Raw genomic sequence first — 20400 nt, 5'->3', positions numbered from 1 at the left:
AAGCATAGGCATGGTTTGGCCATGATAATTGGTTGATTTATTTTAGTGTCAAATCTAGGCCTGATCCAACCTGGTCTAGTCCAGCATTTTTCTAGCATCCAACCAATTATAATGGCCATTACTTTGTATTATAGAAAAAATTTGTCACAAACAGCATTATTTTCAACATTAATCAAAAATATTTGGATAGAGTTGGATGGCATATGGCTTTTTTTTTTTTTTTTTTTTTTTAACAAGCTCGCATCATATAGAATGAGCATGAGTACAGCTAAACAAAAAAAAAAATTAACGAAAAAACTGATGCTTGGTTTTTTAAAAAAACTCTTTAAAATGGTGAGCCAGGCAATCAGGCCGACAGTACTGTTTACTTTTCGATAATCATGGATCCATGGGTGGCCCGGTCGGTGCACGGGCTTTCCAAGTGCCCTTGCATCTAGTGGTTGCGTCACGGAATTGACGTCAGCAGGCACCGCCCACGCCCGCGTTGTTCCTGTATTCCACCATTCCTTATGTCGCCATATCCACGCAACAATGGCGACACATGGCGTCACATACTGTCCGTTGGAAGCGATGACTGCTTCATCATGACCGTTGAATGAAACGAAACGGAAAAAGGGAAATATTCCAATCCGGTTAGACCCACAGGAAAGCGTAGAAACCACGGAGCGTGCGGTCCGATAAATAGCTCGGGCTCGCCCTCGTCACCTGTTCTCATGATCTATACCGATGGAGTCTCTTCAGCAGAAGGCGTCCGAGTGGAGCGGTGTCGCCGCCAGCGACGCCTTCGCCATCGACGAGACCAACCTCTTCGAAACCCTCGGCGGCCTCCAGCCCTTCATCGATCTCTCCACCAATTTCTACAACAGGTCTTCTTTCCCATTTTTTCTCCGCTTCCCTCTGCTTCCTTTCTCTTTGTCGTCGATCTCTCCACCCATTTTTACAGCAGGTCTTCTTTCCGATCCTTTTTTCTCCCCTCCTCGGCTTCCTTTCTTTTTTGCCTGTGTGGGATTTGTTCTTGGATTTGATCTTGGATGCGATCTAGGGTATACGATGACGAGGAGGAGTGGTTTCGGTCGATCTTTGCTAACTCGAAGAAGGAGGACGCGATTCAGAACCAGTACGAGTTCTTTGTGCAGAGGATGGGAGGTCCTCCTCTCTATTCCCAGAGGAAAGGTAAACTCTTGTTTTGTCCCCCCACCCCCCCACATTTTTTGTATCTTTTACCTTTTTCGAAATGAGATACGGTAGATTAAAGGTTCTTTAGTTCTTCTTTAGAGGCTCATTCTGGAGTCGTACTATGTTGGTTGAGTGGTTCTCGGACTGTCTCGATTTAGTTCAGAAGTCAACTGCAACAAGTCAAGATTTTTTTATTCCTCTGTCCTCTAGATTTATCGAGGTCTGTTTTCATTGAATTGTTTGGCAGACTACTACTACCCGAATTTTTCAGTACTGGGATCAGGGATGAGAGGGATATAGTTTTTACTCTTTCTTCTATGATAGATATGAGATAAATTATCCATTTTTCCATTCCTTTATTTATGATACTGATATTCTTGGGTGGGAACTCAAACACCAACCATCTGCACGGGCAGAATCTGTTATTGGACGTCTGAGACTAAATTAAAATTTTCAAATGCTGATAGAGAACTTAAGCAGGCTTGTTTGTTCCCGATTGATTGCTTTGTGGTTTGTGTACATCTGGAGTTTGCAATGTCAGCTTCCATTATTATTATGATTATTTTTATGTTGGCTAACTTATATTCAAATATTAATCTAGTGCGAAGAAATGGAGACAGAGTTCTTTATTTTCTGGAAAAAAGGAGAATGTATTTAGTTGATTATGGTGTTATAGAAGTGCCAAGGAGACATGTTGAAGATTAAAATTTACTTTAAGGAGGTATTGGGTAGTTTCTTTTTGCATGTACACGTATCCAACCTATGCAAATGACAGAGATCTTCTGGAGAATATACCTTGCTATGATATTAATGATAAGAATATTATAGCATCTAGTATATCAGTTTTTTCTCTATGTAAAATATACTTAAAAGTGTGTAGTAGCCATTTTTTTTAAATAATATTCTAAAAGTTCACATGCATAGTTGCCATTATATCAACACCAAGGTTCTAATTTTGTGTTTTTATAACTGTGATAAGTATGTAATGCTTATGGTACAATGGGTCATACTGAAGGAGGAGAAATGCAAGATTGATATGGTGAAGAAGGTGAAGGAAGAGGAGAAGGAGAATATCAGAAAAAAAATTCCTCTTTCTTAAAGAAGTAGGATGGGAGGAAACCTGGCCGAAAATTGAGTGAGAGTGGGATTTGAGTCCTGGTCATCAGTACCAACCCCCAATAACTTTACCAACTGCATCGGTTGGAACCCTGAAATAACAGAGAAAGTGGCTTGGTTGGACAGACTAAAGGTCTGACTAGAGCAACCTGTTGTACCACAAGGATACACTTTTGTTGCTCAAATGAATCATCTTTTGAGATGGCTTGCCAAATGGCATTAGGTCAAAGAGTATGGAGAGCTCATAATCTGTTATGCATATGAAGTTGATATGTAAAAGCTTTTGTATTTGGTAACTTGGGGATGCTCAAATCATGGAAGACATGACTAAGGCAGCTAATATTCCCAGACATGTCATAACAGGTATAGTGGATTGAATTCATTTGAACATTTTGATGATTTGATCCCCTGTCCAAGGTTGTAAAAAAGAGATGAAGATTCTCTGAATAAGCTTTGTTTATACATCATCTCGATATCGAGTGTTATTGAAGGAGACTATTTGAGGATGAAAGAACTGGTGGGTAATATGCAGTGATGAGCTTGAAAATTTTTTGATGACACTAGTCTTAATCTTTTCTTTTCTCCTGAAACTCCTGGAATCAGGAGTTTGTGAGTGATGAACATCCGTCTTTTGCCATGCTGAGCAGCACCATCCATTTCTCTTCTTCCATATTTAGATACGTGTGCTTCCTCCCCACATGCTGTCCTATGATACTTGTGACTAAAATATTTCAAACCCCTTTTGACATTGTTGAGCCAACTAGAGCCGATACCACTGGAAGGAAATGAAGTTGCAGTTAGGTTAGAAATACAATAGTATTTTTCACACACTTATTCTTTTGGGAGTTCTTTTTCTTTTTCTCCCTTTTCTTGAGATGGTGATAGTGAAGTCTAAATGGGCCATTCCTTTAGACTAATTGATCCATTGGAAATGCTGAAAGTCTGAAACTATGAGCTACTCAAACTAGGAACTACAAGCTATAAAATATCTACATTTTCAATGTGAACATTGATAAGGTCAATTGTATGGCTACTTTAGTTGAAGGCAATTGTGAGAAGTGCACAGGTGAGTTTAGGGGAGTTACATTTTTGTTTGGGTTAGCAAAAATAGGCTTTTGGAAACGAGAGCTACACAGAACTGACTTGGCTATTTCTCAGCCGGAATTGGCACCCTACTTGGCTATTAAGGAGGAGAGCTTGGTATTTCACTCTTTTTTAACGAGGAGTCAGATATTTTTGACGGTGCATTACCTCTTCTGGCTTTTTCAACCATCTACCTATTATGTGAAGGTTATTTCTTTGTTTCTTTTATCGGCTGTATAGTGTCAATTTTTGGGTTTTTTTTCTTTTTCCCTGAAATTAAGAAGAGCGAATAGATGATAAACATAACCCTTGATGGGCTAAGACCTCCAAAAAGCTTTTATTATGATGCTTTATGAAGGCTGATGCAAAAAACTAAACACAAGGCACCATTATTTATAGCAATGACATTATTCTTATCTAAAATAAATATGACATTCTGTAATTACATGCATTTAACTAAAAAATCACTTAACCTTAAAAATATGAGACAGAAATGCCCAAATTCAAGATATTTACGAGTTCTACTAAAAGAAAGGTGGAAAAGAATTTTTGAGTGTAGTATTTATTGAAAGCTTCACAATTGCTAAATATGATGATTTTTGAAACAATTGAAGTTCAAAAAGTAAATAATTATGTTTATAAGATAAAGTACCAATGTACTTTTTTATGACTTTATTTGTATGCAATATTAATTTCATCCTAAAATTGTCAGAACTATAAAAACAAAGAATTACATAAATGTTGTTAATAACTTTTTCCCCTTCTTTTCTTTTCTTTTTTCAATTGAAAATTTCCCAATTTTTATGACCGAAACTCTGAAACTTAGAGAGAAATCATCCAAATTGATGAGATCAAACTCCACAAGCCTGACCAACACTAAAAATCTTACTGAGTTTCAAACATGGGTAGAAAGAAATTTTTTGACATTGGGAATATCACCAATAGAATTTTTGTCTCTTATGAAAGACCAACGACTCAAAAGAATAAGTACTCAGGCCCCTAAAATCTAAGAGGTATAAATATACCAAACCAATGTGTAAATTTTAATAGCTAAAAAATAACCAGCTTTCTAACAAGCTCCTGCGAATATCAATGTATGGAATTCGAGGTAGTGCCTGCCAGGCAGTGTCATGTATGGTGTACTATCTTTATGGTTTATATGATTTTTCCAAGTTATAATGTTTGGTGGTAAAATTGAGATAGCTTAGATTTAGCAATGTCTCCTTCCATTTGAAGATACAATCACAATGTATACACAGGGAACATTCATCACCACAACATGAAAATAGCCACTTGCTATATTGCTTAGAACTGAATCTGAGTCTAATTTTTGAGGGAATCTTTTGGCCTTCTTGTTCCTTTCTCGTAGTTAATCTGGCATCTCATGCATGCCCCTACCCCAGATGACATGTCATCTTCTATTTATTTTATGTATAAAAAAATTATTTTGCAATCATTACTTTTATTTTATTTTTTATGAATGTATGTTATCCTATTTATTTTAAGACAATATTTGATTTGATATAAGAGAAGCCTGAACAATCTCAAATCTGCACTTGCCATCAGCTATATTGGTCAAATACATTATTTGAAATTCAACCAAATTCTCTCTGAGAAAATTTCTGGGCCATTGTGTACCTGTTAGAATTTCTTTCCATTTTCTCTCTTTTTGTAGGAAATTTTGTATTTTACGTATCCATGTCTGATGTGAGACCAAATATCACAGAAAGTAAAGACAGTAAATAAGAACCGTAGTGCACCATGCTGCATCAACTTAACTTACATACGTTTGCTCCTGTTGCAGGTCATCCTGCACTGATTGCACGACATCGGCCATTTCCAGTCACGCATGAGGCAGCGGAGAGGTGGTTACACCACATGCAACAAGCGTTAGACAGCATATCAAGTATTGAACCAGATTCCAAAATCAAAATGATGAATTTTTTCAGGCACTTACTTGGCCCCTTGGATTTCTTTTCTGAAATAATCAATTTGCTGGGTCAGCATATCACCTTTGGTGATGTTTCGCAATTTTTTCCACCCAGGCACACGGCATACTTTCTTGTTGCTGGGAATCAGATGACGAGGCAAAGTCTGGGAGTCCCCTGCAAACACGCAACGAGTAAACCAGCTGCCACGTAAGATCTTTCTTTATGTGGTTCATTGACTTGATACAATGATATCCTAATATGTGTATTTCAACCATCAAACTTTCGGTCTCATTGAAACTATGTATAAACATCTTTGGCAAAAATAAGTATTTAGTGTTTGAATTGTTATAAATATTTGATTTTGTGCCTGCTGCCTGGTTGCTTCTTCTTATTAGTTATATATTTTTGTCTGAGAGAAAATATTTTGTTTTCATGAGGTTACAATGTTATGTCGTGATTCACATACAGAATCTCGTCATGAAACAAATATAGCCACTATGCTGTCTAACATTGTTTGCCTATGTTTCAGCGGTTATTCTGTTGTGGATATTCTGCACTGCAGAAACTTAATCATTTGTTCCTCCAAGTATAGCTATGTATCCAAAATGAATTGCGCCCTCAGCCATTCATTATATCATACATGTCAATTTGTTTTTGTTGTCAAACCCTCTCAAATAGATCCTTTTTGCATAATCTTGAAATCTTCGCTATGGAGGCTTCCATGCCTACCTCCTTTATCTGTAGGGAAGTTGTCTAGCTCTCCCTCCTGCTTGCATAGGCCAATGATCAGAGACCATACTCTCAATCGCTCTACCACACCCACATACTATGCTGTGTGTTCTCAGAGAATGGATGATTTGGGGCTACGGCTTATCTTTGGTTTTCAGGGTAATTTTTGTTTAAAAAAGTTGCTGTTTCAACTCAAGGATTAAGAGTTATTTGCATGACTAAACAAGCAGGGCATCAAGGGGGGCTGTATTAGGGAAGATAGTCCTCAGTTTGAAGTCCATGTTGGGAGTTACATAAATGTGCTTGTGACTTGGCATGCAAGCGAGCAGTTTTATATATATATATATATATAAATATATATATATATATATATATATATATATATATATATATATATATATATATATATATATATATATATATATATATATATATATATATATATATATATAAGCTTATTAGAGCTTTTAATAATAAGGAATGATTAGTTCACGGGCCCAAACTTTGATATGTTTTGGCTAAAGAAAAATGGTTATTTTCCTTTGAGAATCTATTTTGTATTTATTTTTTTAAGAAATTTATTAAGTTTGAAAAATCTTATGATTATTTGCTTGCAAAACTGTTTATTTTCTTTGGAAAAATCCTATTCTCCCCCCTTTTCACTAAACATACTCTTATTTCCTTGGCATCGGTGCTTACTCTGGTTTCTTGGTGCACTAACCAGCATCAAAATTATTGTTCTTCTTATCAAATTGGCTTGTAATTGTCTGAATATGGATGGGCAATGAGGGGCTGCCAAGTGTTCTTGCCCGAGCATCTTAGTCTTTGTGTGGATCAAAAACAGGAGTCAGAAGGCCGACAGCCTCCTGTCGGTAGTAGCGCTGATCTTGGGCCGAGCTTAGAAACAGAAGGTGTCCAATTTTAAATAAGCTTGGCCTGAAGCCCGACTACACATGAGTGTAGTTTGGGGCCGAGGCCCACCCGATGATCTGCTCTACTTAATAAGTATGTACGGTGAGGGTAATTGATGGTGTTTGGTTACGTGTACACTGTGACTGTGGCCAGCACTACAGAAAATGAGACGTGAATGAATTCACATGGGGTTGTGACATGATACATTTTAACGTATTGGGATCTGGAGGAGCAGAAGCATATTCTAGAGTATGCCATCACCCACTAGAGCTCAAAACTCTACTTTAAAGATATCATTCAATGGAATGCAAGAAATGCGTTACATGTACCACTGAGAGTACTTAAGTACCTGCTGTTGGCAGCCCACTTGTTTCTGTTTTTATCTCGGAACGCATCAAAGCTAAGGATTTATACATGAGGGTAGCCCTCCAGGAAACAAGAAGCTCTGAGAGTCCCTTAAATTGGACAATCTAGCTGAAGTTCCAGTTAAAATCCATCGTCATTTGGAAGAAAGTCTAGCTTTTCAAGTCTGTCTCCAAGTGAAGAAGCATAATAAGTTGCATAAGGAACACGAAAGGATGGATTGCATGCATATCGGAGCATCACAAGCTGATGGACATTAATGACTACAACGGAGAATTCTACAGTAGCTACCTAGTTGATGGTGTCCCAGTTTTTAACCCCATATGCACAAGATTGTAGATTTGTAGTTGAGCAGGCAAGGCAACCTGTTGGCGTGCAGAATTGAGTCATTGGGAGTTTACCAGTGGAAAACAAAGTAGGTTAAATGTATCATGTGAGAGGGTGTTGAAATAAGTTGGCTGCAGCCTTTAAACAACTAAAAAGCACCGGTTATCATATATATTTTGCAGTGGTAGATGTGGGAGCTTTTCTAGGGAAGGGTTCTGGTTGCCATGGGGCATGAATATACAACTAGCAATGCAAGCGTTGTCCTTCTTGGGACTTTGACCCAGTGCTAGTCTGAGAGAGGTTTAGAAGAGAAGTCATTTCATGGACAACTAAAGTTTCAGCCTTAATTGTCTTCTAGGAAAAGTTTCCGCTCTAGTTGTTATATTATATATATATATATATATATATATATATATATATATATATATATATATATATATATATATATATATATATATATATATATATATATATATTCAGATAAACTCAACGAGTGCACAGTACTCAGTCATATTTAGTAGTCCACCAAAATTTCCTCTTGAAAAGTTTGTCCCGTGGATATCTTCCCCAACAAATGAACTGGGAGAAATAATGTTAGGCCATTAGATGCGACATTGGTTGAATATCTGCTCTAAATATTTTACTAAGTGATCTAAGCATAATCCGCTTTGCTCTTGTTAAAAGGCAGTGTGAACTTTACGTGTTAATATTAAACAAGGAGATAATGACCCTCATGATATTGGTTACCTTTTTAAAGAGACCATGACTGCTTTATCTCATCAAGACATAGAGATGATTACTTTGGATGATCGTCACCTAATTCATAATTAAATAGCAACCTTCTAGATTCCCGCTAGGTTGTGGGCCGCACTAGATGAACTAGAGAGATTTGGAGTTAAAAGTTCACACTTTCCTAGGGGGGATATATCGAACGATGGGTTTCTTCTGTTATATACATGTTTCAAATCAAAAAAATTTCTTTTGAAATTTTTTTTATGAATATTTTTCTAAAAATTTAAATTTGCATAAATATTTTTTTAAAATTTATATTTATTTCTTTACCTTCATAAATTACTATTTTTACACAAACACCCTTAATATAATAGTTCTTTAACACTGTTAGTAAAAAAACTATATTTATTTTAATTAAAAATAAAATAAAATTTTGAAATTACTTTTTTTTGTCCTCCATCACAATCGCCTTATAAATCTTTTTTTTTTCCATTAAGGGTATTGTAGTCATTTTAATTTGAAACTGTTAATTTTTTAACGGCATTAGATGACGTGGGTACATATGAAAAAATAAGGATAAAAAAAAGGATAGAATAGCAAAACAAATGTTTTACGAGGATATGCATGTAAATATCAATTTTGAAAGGATATTCATGCAAAATTCGATATTGAGAAGGATATTCATAAAAAAAATCTTTTTCTTTTTTGGTATATGGAAAATAAACACTTATAGATACACTTCTTATGTTGATTGAGCCGAGTCATCTTACAAAAATGTTTACCTAACTCTGATCTAACATGTGATGATCTTGGGGTGCCTACTCCCATAAAGCTGGCTGTTCTCTGGAGCAGGGATGGACGTTTTGAGCCCGAGTGTTAGTCATCTAGTTCATCTAATAAAAAGAGGCTACTTATCATCAAATATATATGAAACTTTGGGAGGTTTAAGCCAATAATGAAATATTTTTGTGGCTAATTGAATGTTCACTCTACATTCCCGTATGGATATTGTACTCAGCATAGCATCATGAAGCCGCCCTACTAACCATCTGATATATTATAAATGGTCACACTCCGATTGCATGCATTTCACTAGTTAACCTCTCATGAAACACCTCCTCCCTGATGCTTGAAAAAGATCCCAACCAAGAAAAACAGAAAAGAAAAATAAGAACAAAAATTCTACTTTGACTAGAGATCATCATTCACCAAATCTCCAGTTCTACTCTAAAAAATGGACTCATACACTAGCCCGAATTAAACTTATTTATAAAACTAAAACTCTATAGAAAATTAGCTACATATATCACATTATCATTACAAGTTGGTGGGACCCAGCTACAACTTACCAAATTAGCACATGAAATACTTCATTATGATCTCTCTCCATGTGAAGCCCACATTAAGCTTGACTCGCAAACACGTAGATATATTTGTATGGAGAACGAACTTAAAAAAATTGAGATGAAGTGTGGGCAGATCACATGCGGTTCACTACCTCATTTTTTATCAGTCATCTTGTCAAACTCTGCGACTCATAGTAGAGGAGGTGGGGTGGCAGCGCCCTTCATGCATCCATTAAATGAGATTGGTCGTCCATTCTCAGGACTTCCATGTGAACGTTAACATGGAGACCTGTTTTTAATGCATCCATATGAGTCTTTCAGCCAATTTAAGAGATCTGGCAGGCCTGCAGGACACCAAAATTATTTGAGACTCCATACTTTTCTCCCGTATGTAAGATCCGGACAAGATCCAGAGTCATGTAAATCCATCACTCCATCTCTCTCGAAACGGAATAAAGGAAGGAGATAGCTCAAGTTTTCTCAACTTTTCATTAGTATCCTTTTCCCAGTATTAGTTTATCCTGCGAAGCCATGTCACCAACGAGTCAGATCGCCACAGCAGCTGTCCCTTATTTCTGTGCCACCTTGGGGTCCGGCTCGCAGATCTCTCTCCATGCATGTATGGAAGGAAACCTAAATTTTTCTGGCTATAGGTCCCATCTTCGTCATTAAAGATGCACGCCACTTGCAGACAAACGTAACTCTCATTATTTTAAAGATGATGAGTACCAATAAATAAATAAATAAATAAAAAGAAAAAAACAACACCAAGGCTGGGAGATTCCTTTTCTTTCATCAAGTTGTCCTGCACTTTAGTAAGAATAGCTTTCTAATGAAGGATGCAAGGGGCATTGTGGCATCATTTCTCCCTTTTCTTTAATTTCTTCCTTCCTTGAAATTAAGGTAAAAGAAGAGCTGAGAACCATCAAAGGTCTCTGTTTCTTTTCTTTGGCCTATTCCCCTAGGATCCTCAGCATGGTCAAATAAGGATGCAAGAAAGGAGAGGATACTCTAATGAGGTTGGTAGATATGGACATAGGAAAATGCCAGAGGTGTTGGCATATAACTTGATTAGTTAGGTCACGGGCAAGAGGTCAAATCGCCGCTTCTTTCTTCTTATTTTTGTTCTTCCTTTTAGTGTCTCTTGTAACTTCTTATTAACTGAGAATTTGGTATTCTAAGCTATTATCTGTAACAAGGTTCACAAAATGGAAGGCGGATTCATTCTTAAAGAAGAGAAACCAGCTTATCCACGTAGAAGGAACGGAGTGATAAGAGGAAAGCTTTATCTTCTAATGATTGAAGTGCAACACAAATGAAGACGTTTATGGGTTCCTATATGTATTTTCCTTTTGTCTATCCCAACCATCCACAGCAAAATTGTTGCATTTGCTATGATATAAATAAATCGAGCCAGTTGGGGTATCAACAACAAAAGCTGCATGATGTGAACTTAGTTAAGATAGAAACGGGAAACAGAAACTAATAATCACATAATTTTCTGATTCTCTTTGGCGTTGGAGGAAGGAAGAGAGAAGGTTAGAGAGACGCCATTAATTGGAGAGAGGCTTGAATGGATGAAGCGATTAAATTGACATTTCAAACGTACAAATAGCTACAGCGGGCATTCCCATGGTCGCATCAAGAGGCCGATCGATAACAGAAAACACTCATAATACGCATTCATCAGCCCACTCTTTGAAGCAGCCTTGAGGGGACGGCGAACCGTGCCGAGAAAGACCGCGACAGGTTCTCCGGCTCGACGGACGCCGATCCTTCGTCAAAGTTCTGGGCATATGTGTAGGGATCGTAAGGAACGTGCATCGTGGCCGCCGAGTTTGAGAGCCTCCGTTTCTCCTTGACGATCCTCCGCCACCAACCTCGCCACCTCGTTCCGGTGGCCCGGGCCGATGGGTACTCCAAGTCGTCGGCGAATGTCCGGCTGAACCCGGAGCTCCTCCGGCGACTGTTGCACCAGTTGCCGACGTCGAGAACCGGGTATGCGCAGGATCTCTGCCTCTGGAGCTCTGGATCGTAATCCATGGCAGGGGTGCGCTGGTGGCGGGGTATGACCATATTTATATATATTATAAGCTCTTTGTGGGATTGGGATTTGGATTTGGATTTGGATTTGGGTGCATGGGGATGAAATGATATCTGCTTCTTTAGCGGTCCAAATTGGGAGCCAACCGTTGGCGTCATCAGACGGTTGGTATTTAAGTGTTGCACTCGGTTGGCATGGCTGGTCAGCCCATATTGATGGAACTATTCAATGTTCCACTTGTTCTTTGGGTCCTTGATGAGGATTGCTATTGAGACCATCTGATCCATGGACCACAAGTGAGAAACAATGTCATAGAAATGTCACTTGTTTTGTCTCCTATAAAAGTTTCAAATAATGGCGTACTCCAGCCAGCCAAGAGGACAATATTGAGAAGTTAGTTCTAAATAATGGTGTACTCCAGCCAACCAAGAGGAAAATACGAGAAGTTAAGGTCTTGGTTCCGTCCGTATCCATAGAAGTTGATGTCAAGTTATAATTTTCAAATATCCATGGCTAAAGGGCAGAAAGAAACATGAGCACGGCTCTTATCGCTTTCTTTTTAGTCAATCATTTCAGCCTTGAATCCAAGAGATGGTATGTCGAGCTTCTTACCTCTTTTTTGCTGCAGTTGTTAAGATTCAGTCTCTTATTTATATTTTGTGAGCTATAGGGCTGTTAATGAGCCGAGCTGCTCGGGCTCGGCTCGGGCTCGGCTCGGTAAAAGCCCGGCTCGGGCTCGGCTCGTTAGTCAAACGAGCCCGAGCCCGAGCCCAATATCAGGCTCGTTTACATCCGAGCCCGAGCCCGAGCTCGAGCCCGAGCAGCTCACGAGCCCAAACAAGCTTGGACCATTCGCTAAACAAGGAAACAGCTCCCATTCTCTCATGACCCACGGCCCACGGGCCCACCCAGCCAGCCCCCTTTCGAGTGTGACTCCCGAAGTCCCGAGTCCCGACTCCCAATCCCATGGCCAAATCCCATTTTCCCCAGCCCCCAGGCCCCCCACCGTCGAAAAGGGTGCTCATGCCCTAATCTCCCTCAGACCTCAGTCCCTCTCGAGTCTCGGCCTCTCCCACTCCCAGGCTCCCAGCCCTCCCCCGACTTGCTACGGCTGCCCTAGTTCCTGGATCCGGCGTCTGGCGATCCCCTTCCGGCCTTCCCCGACTTCCTGAAGCCCCAGCTCCGCCGCGCTCCGCCTTCCTTTGCCCGCACGCCGCGCCGCCGGCCATGAATCCCGACTCCACAGACAGCAGTCACAGGCTCACAGACCCCCGACCGGCGACCGGCCGACCCCGACTTGCTGGTGAGTTTCCTCTTCTTTCCTCACGGTCCGTCCATCATCTTTTTGCTCGGTTGCTCCTCAGTTCTCAGTCCGCGGCCGAGCCTCCGGCGCCCGCAGCGCCTGCGGTCGACCCGCGGCCGAGCCTCCGGCGCCCGCAGCGCCTGCGGTCGACCCGCGGCCGAGCCTCCGGCGCCCGCAGCGCCTGCGGTCGACCCGCGGCCGACGTCCGTGCCGGTGGTGCTCGCGGCCGCCCCCTTCTTTCTTCTCTTCTTTCTTTTTTTCTTTATTTCCTTCGTTCTCTCCTCCCGTCCTCCGACGAATGATAGGGATGGGGATGGGGCGCCGGCCGCCGGGGCAGGCTCGGGCTCGGGCAAACGAGCCTCACGAGCTCGAGCCCGAGCCGGAGCTGTGCCAGGCGAGCCCGAGCCCGAGCCCAGCACAGGGCTCGGTACCGAGCCCGAGCCCGAGCCCGAGCCCAGACTTTTATAGAACGAGCCGAGCCGAGCCTGCTGTGGCTCGGGCTCGGCTCGGCTCGTTGACAGCCCTAGTGAGCTATTCCTTTTTAATTCAATTCTCTGTTGAAAAAAATTCTTTTGTAGAAGATACTTGATCTCAACACTAGTTATGAAAGCAGGGGAGTGGCCGATCAGGGGCCATTGGATAGGACATGGCCTGAGGATTCATCATCTCTTTAGATCTTCGGCCGAACACAAGCTAGAGTCGGATAGCATGTCAAAGAACAGGGTGTTTGGTCAACCTTGTCGCCTCACGCCCGCAAACGGCTCTTGGAATGGTCTCATTTTCACACGCTATCCATCATCTCCGGTGGAATTTGTCCGCCATGATATCATATCATCTCGCTAGGTCAATTATATCCACGTTAGTTGATTGCCCAAAATAAAGTTATATACATATACCGATAGAATGGCATGGTTCATACTTGCCTAATATGAATATATTTTATAAAATTAGAAAATAAAATATTTCTAAAGTTATGAGGATACTAGCTAGAGTCGTTTAAAAAGTGTCATCAGGGTGCCCACCAACAAACGAAGCCATTTTTGGAAAAAATAGAAATAACTTCCCAAGGATTTCCAACTGTTATGCCAAATAGTATTTACGAATGATTGAATTAGAATAATGGTTCCTAGATATCTAGAATGGTGGTCCTTTGTGACAAGGTAACTTGCAATTTTTTGGTTGCCTAGAAATCTATAGTCTTGCATTGGCCCATCTATGCATTGGGAGAGATGATCTAACATGCAAGCACTCAATTGTTAATGATTGTAAGACATCTAGTCTTTGTTAGGTGGCATGTTCTTTTGTGTTTTGAAGATATGTATAGCATGTTGTGGCGTGTGCTTGCCACAATTTTAGCCATCGGAAGTCTAGCTCGAGATTACTATTATATAAGTTGTTTGAATGGGGGCTCGGGTTGTATCTTTCATGGGAAAAAATGATTGATCTTCTTTTGTAATTTCGATCATTGGATCGTATCTCATACAGCTTTCAAGTACACCAAAATCTTACATTCATCCATTTGCATAGATCTTGAAGCGACCTTTGCCCAATCTAAGAAAGGAAGGAAGGAGAATCCTTCTTTTACACAAAAGATCCTTGGAGTGAAGGCAAAGAGAGCCATTCCCCTACTTATAGTGAAAGCAACTTGATTAAAATGTTCGTGCATCATATTGATTTAATAAAAAAAATGTGCATATCATTAGTTAAGAGTATGAATGAAGAAAATTTTTGAGCATTTCCATGTGCTAATTACCAGCGGGCGGAAAAGGTCAAAAGCTACATTGGCCTATTTTTATTAGGTCGGATTTTTTAGAGTTATGTAGATCTTAACCATGCACATCACTTCTTCAAGCCGCTCTGTGAAATCAAAAGTGGATCCTCTTGGTTTCATCTAATAAACTGGGGCTTCAACGAATCCAAGCCAATTTGATTATATAAAATAGAATGTTTAAGGTAGGTTTGAATTCCCAAAATCTATGAAAAACCTAATTGTATATAAATCAAGTATACAGCCAGACTCATTTTACTCATTTGATATTTTAGACCCCAAAATGGTTCAAAGTTGGACCTAGGTAAAAACATATCTTGATGCGACCTCACCACTTGAACAACCACTAGGCCCTTAGCTCAAGCTTAAAAATTTTAATAATAAACATTAAAAAAAGGAAGAGGGCTAATTACTGAGAATAAGTTTCGTTTCATATCACTTCTAGAAGGAGGCATGTTTTTTTTGACACTGCATGCAATTGGAAGGTATCTTCTAACAAAGTCACAACACAATTTAGGGATCTCTATAAATTAATCCTGAAAACTTGCCAAGTAAAACAAACACAAATTCCCAGTATTACATCTAGATTTGGGTCTTAGGCATTGAGAAGATACATATGATGCGAGATTTTTCTTTCCAATAATTATTGTTAATACGTAATATGCATGAAAATGAAGCATAAGAAACACTAATCTGAATTGGGACAGGGGAAAAGCTAGCTGAATTCAGATGAGGGTGGCTCTTGAGATCAGGTCACCGGTATCGACATCTAGTAATTTTAGCAAGCAAACTCGATGGCATCCTTAATTATGCTCGGCTTATTTGATTGAAATTTTTGTTTATAATCTATTCATCTTGATAAATAAATTCTTATTTTTGACCAATATACTTTTCTTACTTCAAACTTGTGAGGAGCAAGAATCGAAACAAATTAAAGAGTCTCCTCATTAAAACAAATTAAAGATGGAGCACTTTCAAGATCACTATAAATTATGGGATATGCTTCTGTTGATTTGATCGGTTTAGCTTAAGGCTGGTGGGCTGGGCCCGGATGCCGAAGAGCTGGGCTGGCTCACGGGCTCTTGCTCTCAGTTTATTCTGAGGACTTCTGCTACAAATTTGTGTATTAAGAGGTGAAATCGGACTTGCTCGTGGTCTGTTAAATTTACCAGCAAGGCTTCTGGTTATGATGGAATGAATAAATCATGATTGTTTTAGCTGCGTAATGCCTGCTGAGATGGAGCCCAGCATTCCCATGCACCTCATATACAATATTGAAGTCAGGTAGGGGCTTATATGCAGGAATACCTATCTTTAGTTTGGATTAGTCCCGGCGAGCCCTGTGCCGGAACTAGTTCAAACCATTCATTGACAATGTTTACATATAATACCCTATCATAATCAATATTTGGTGTTCTTGATAGTCGGTTTGAACTACTCCCGGCACGCCGCTTGCGGGAACTAGTCTAAAACTACCTATTAGCATTTTTTCCTTATAAATCCCTGCAGTAGGTCGGAATTATAGGAGGTACTGCGGTAAATCGCTTAACTAATCGACGCGCCATGGCGAGACTAGATCAAACTAGAGGGATGCTTCCAAAGAGCCGCATGCGTGAGCTAAATCTTCTTCCAGAAAAGAAAGAAGGTCCTTGAGGGCTTCATTCCCTCTCCCTTCCCTCCAAGTCCCTTCTTTCTGTAGCACCGACTGCTGGAATTTCTTGTTTCTTGATGAGTATTTGGATCATTTGGAGATTATTTCTGTTATAACAATTCTCAGAAGTACAGAAAATTATCAATAATTAGTTCCTGAGGGCCTCTTATAATTTGAAGAATTCAGACCGTGTCATCGAACGTTAGAGGTGGAATTTCTGTTGTTTTTTCCTTCTACCCATTACTAGAATCCTTGGATGGCTTGGCACAAGATGAGGGACATTTGTCTCTACTAATAATTACTGATTATACGTTGATAAGCTCGATTTAGGGTATGTATTAATGGGAAAACTACTCTTGACTCAGTGATTCCCAAAGGAGGCCCTTCACCTACATGCCTTATATGTACCCGGGACCTACTGCCAATGTTGCCAGCAACAACCCTGGCCAAAAACACAGCTTTCTACTAGAGATTGTATACTACACAGCATGCACCATGGAGCCGTCCATACCGCTAATCACAGTTGCTTATTTTTGAAGTGGTGCACCGAGATGAGCGCTTAATAAATAAAGCCCATAAGAATGAGCGGCTGTGATTGGTGGTATGCATGGCTATGTAGTGCATGTCGTGTAGGATATAATTCCTCTTTCTAAAATATGTCAATCCAACAAAAATCTAACCATGCTCCGGCACTCCAGCAATTGCACTCGGTGCGTGCATTATAGAGTGCAATTCCTACACTCCTAACATTGATAGCTGCTAATAGCAAGCCAAAGCCTTCATATCAGCTGTAGGCCATTTAGCTTCTTATTTTTCGCTATCTCTAATTTTTCAGCTGGGGGATATTTTTCTTCGTCACTAATGCCATCCATCATGGAGGTGCCCATTTACCTTGCCAGTTGGTTAAATAGATCCAGATGCAAAACTCACATTCACTAGGGTTTGGAGGGTTAGAGCTATATGGCTTGGATTTTCAGAATACATAGTATACAATGCATTTTAGCTTTGTGATTATGTTACTGCCATCCACTTTGTGCTCACGGCTTTTTCCATTTCTAGATAATACAAACTCTGTAAATTGTAATTAAAGGTGTAAATTTTCATTTTAAAAGCATGGTTATTGATTTTGTGCTTAAACCAACAACTTTCACAAGTACTCGTTGCTTTACTATCCATCCATATGTCCATCTATGCACGTAGATACACACACATACAAACGTACATACGCACATGTATGTAGTTATGTACATGTAAGTATATATGCACATATATATGCATCTATTGTACGTACACATAAAACAAATAATATAAGACTATCATGGCACGTTAATTAGGCGGCTCACGATTGCTTAGTTCATGAAACCGTAGAGGAAGACGTACACCCGACTCAGCTTCGCTGACTGCAAATTATGACATAATTACTAACAACACCATAGTAGTATTTCCGGAGGGAAGGCAAAGTAACAGAGGCTCCAACATTTCTTGTTGAAACCAGTCAGTGGACGAGATAGGTAACGAGCAACGCCACGAGCATCAACATGTAAGCAATGCCCTGATCAATCGCCGTACCTGCATTTGAAGAGTAAAAATAACAACTAGCATTTAGATATCATAAATATATAAGAAGCATTAATCTTCCCCAACAACCCAAGAAAAAAAAAACAGAAAATATTGTCCCTAGCTCTAATGGTTTTTTTTCACATCGTCTCTCTTTTGCAACGCTGCATTTTAACCTTGCATGACTTCAAAGGGAGCATAACTCAGGATTCTAAAACCTCTAGAGTCAAAAAATAGTGCACGTAGATGGAGAAACTGAGGACTCACCGTCAATTTTTCTAGCATTTCCTGGATGCGAGGTTACCGTGGATTCACAAAGGCATGGATGCATGAGAGTCGCAAGCAAGATGTATGCGAGGAGGAAAAGTTGCACCTTGATGAAGTCCATCAGTGTCTGGATATATAGGGGAAGAGGTTAACAATCCGGAACGGAGGTGGCGTTTGTTTTTTGAGGAAGAAGACTATGGCGTTTAATTAGAAGGCACGGAGGGACGATGAGATGGACTGGCCCTTGGTCGTGTGCCTCACTCTATTTATAGAACTGTATGCTCTCTACTCCAATACCACGTTGCCAATATTTAATGGTCCAAGTCTCGAGATTGGCAAGATTATCCGGCCGCTTGCTTCGACGAACTTAGACCAGAGATATGCTTGACCTAAGGGACGCTTTGACCGGCCGGCCGAATGGTGATCGATCCATTTCGATCTTTTCCAGCTTCTTCTGCTATGGATTTGTCCGGGACGTGAACCCCACGGTCGGGAAAGGGGAGCTGAGTAACTTCGGCATGGATGATATTAATATGGGCCCATGTGGGTGTGAAATTTTTATTCGATCGGAGAAAGAGATAGATCTCCTTGGCGAACCATCCCGTGAATCATGAGTCTCGTGTGTATTATATACGAAGTCCATATATATATATATATATATATATATATATATATATATATATATATATATATAGTTTTTGGTAGAAATACAAAGTCCATATTAAAAGGAGGCAATTCCTAGTTCATCCAGCAACCATGCAAGTCTTTTGACTCTCGATCTAACAAGGTAACGACCAGTCACCTAAAGCAACTGAGGTGTGGCGCGCAGATGACTTGGAAGGAACGTCTTGATAATTTAAGCCCTTTCTATTAAAATAGAGATACTGTTTTACATCGAAGACATCAATGGTCGGTTAATAATTTTATCCACAGAGCTTTCATGTGGTGATTTATTATCTCGAGGTTATCAATCGAGTTTACTTCCATTATCTCAATAAAATTGGATGCATCTCCCTCCATTTCTCATCCAATATGTGTATATATATATATATATATATATATATATATATATATAGAGAGAGAGAGAGAGAGAGAGAGAGAGAGAGAAGTGAACTAATAAGTATAAAATATATTGCTAACTTTAGCCCTCGATCCTTTTCCTAATGTGGTTCTGCTGATTTGTAATTGTGCTAACAAAGATTGAAATGTGCTTGGTGATATAACCAATCTTACGAAAATAAAACTTAAAGGTATCTTAAAAAAGTAATCAATCTTCTGTTGATCACTTGATATATGGATTAGGAGTTTCTAAATCGTATAATTTTTGGTATACAAGCAATTTAGAGGAAATAGATCATATCCAATGACTCGCATTGTGAGATGGAATTTTTATCATCCAATTTAGATCTGGCCTGATATAAGCATATAGCCAAATAAATTTTTTTATATATATCCATATGCATGTCTGTATGTATTTGAAGAGGGTGCAGCGTTTCTCGGAGGGTGAGGTTAGAAAAAATTGAGATTTGACTGGCCCACTGCTTTGGTTAGATCCTACTCAGAAGTTCAACAGTGTAGTTCATGGGGTCTAAAGTCTCGGACGTAGCTCTCAGAGCGCCCACCCGTCGCTTATAGTCCTGAGAGAAATTACTAGTTGCCTGAGGGGTTCTTTAGATTCCGAAATCGGCTGGTATTATTATATTACAATATTGACTGCTTCGAGAGCCTTAAAAGTTTCAGAATATAAAAGCCGAGGGTATCAATCGGGGAATTGGTGTTGTTAGAATCTGGACATCAGTGGCAGGTGGGAGAAGAGGTCTTAGTCCAAACGTTTACGTTCAAACATTTGCATTTGGCCGGCCAGCAAGCATAAGAAGGACGAGTCAAACTCGTGATACATGAATTTGGACCGAGTCAAATTGAATTTTGAGGAAGACCGCAAAAGATGAAATTGGTGAAGAAAATGTTAAACCTATAACTAGTTATTAGAATGAAAAATAAAGCAGAATATTAAGGAAAACTCATAAATGCTCTCGACATAATGCAGCCGATCTGAAAACATAAGAAATGAAGAAAATGACATGCGGTATTTAGA

At 39.6% G+C, this 20400-nt stretch overlaps 1 protein-coding gene across 1 annotated transcript; it reads left to right on the top strand.

Moving 5' to 3' along the window:
• The first annotated feature begins 700 nt into the window (after positions 1-700).
• On the top strand, positions 701-5675 carry LOC103704763 (two-on-two hemoglobin-3-like). The gene is made up of 4 exons (XM_008788188.3): positions 701-866; positions 1043-1173; positions 5180-5324; positions 5421-5675. The coding sequence occupies exons 1-4, from the start codon at positions 727-729 to the stop codon at positions 5515-5517; spliced, it is 513 nt and encodes a 170-aa protein (XP_008786410.1). The 5' UTR covers positions 701-726; the 3' UTR covers positions 5518-5675.
• Positions 5676-20400: the final 14725 nt, after the last annotated feature.

The sequence above is a fragment of the Phoenix dactylifera genome, chromosome 9, assembly GCF_009389715.1.
Source record: "Phoenix dactylifera cultivar Barhee BC4 chromosome 9, palm_55x_up_171113_PBpolish2nd_filt_p, whole genome shotgun sequence".
Lineage (NCBI taxonomy): Eukaryota > Viridiplantae > Streptophyta > Magnoliopsida > Arecales > Arecaceae > Phoenix > Phoenix dactylifera.
Note: the sequence above shows the minus strand (reverse complement) of the source record. Positions and strands in the feature narration are given on the sequence as shown.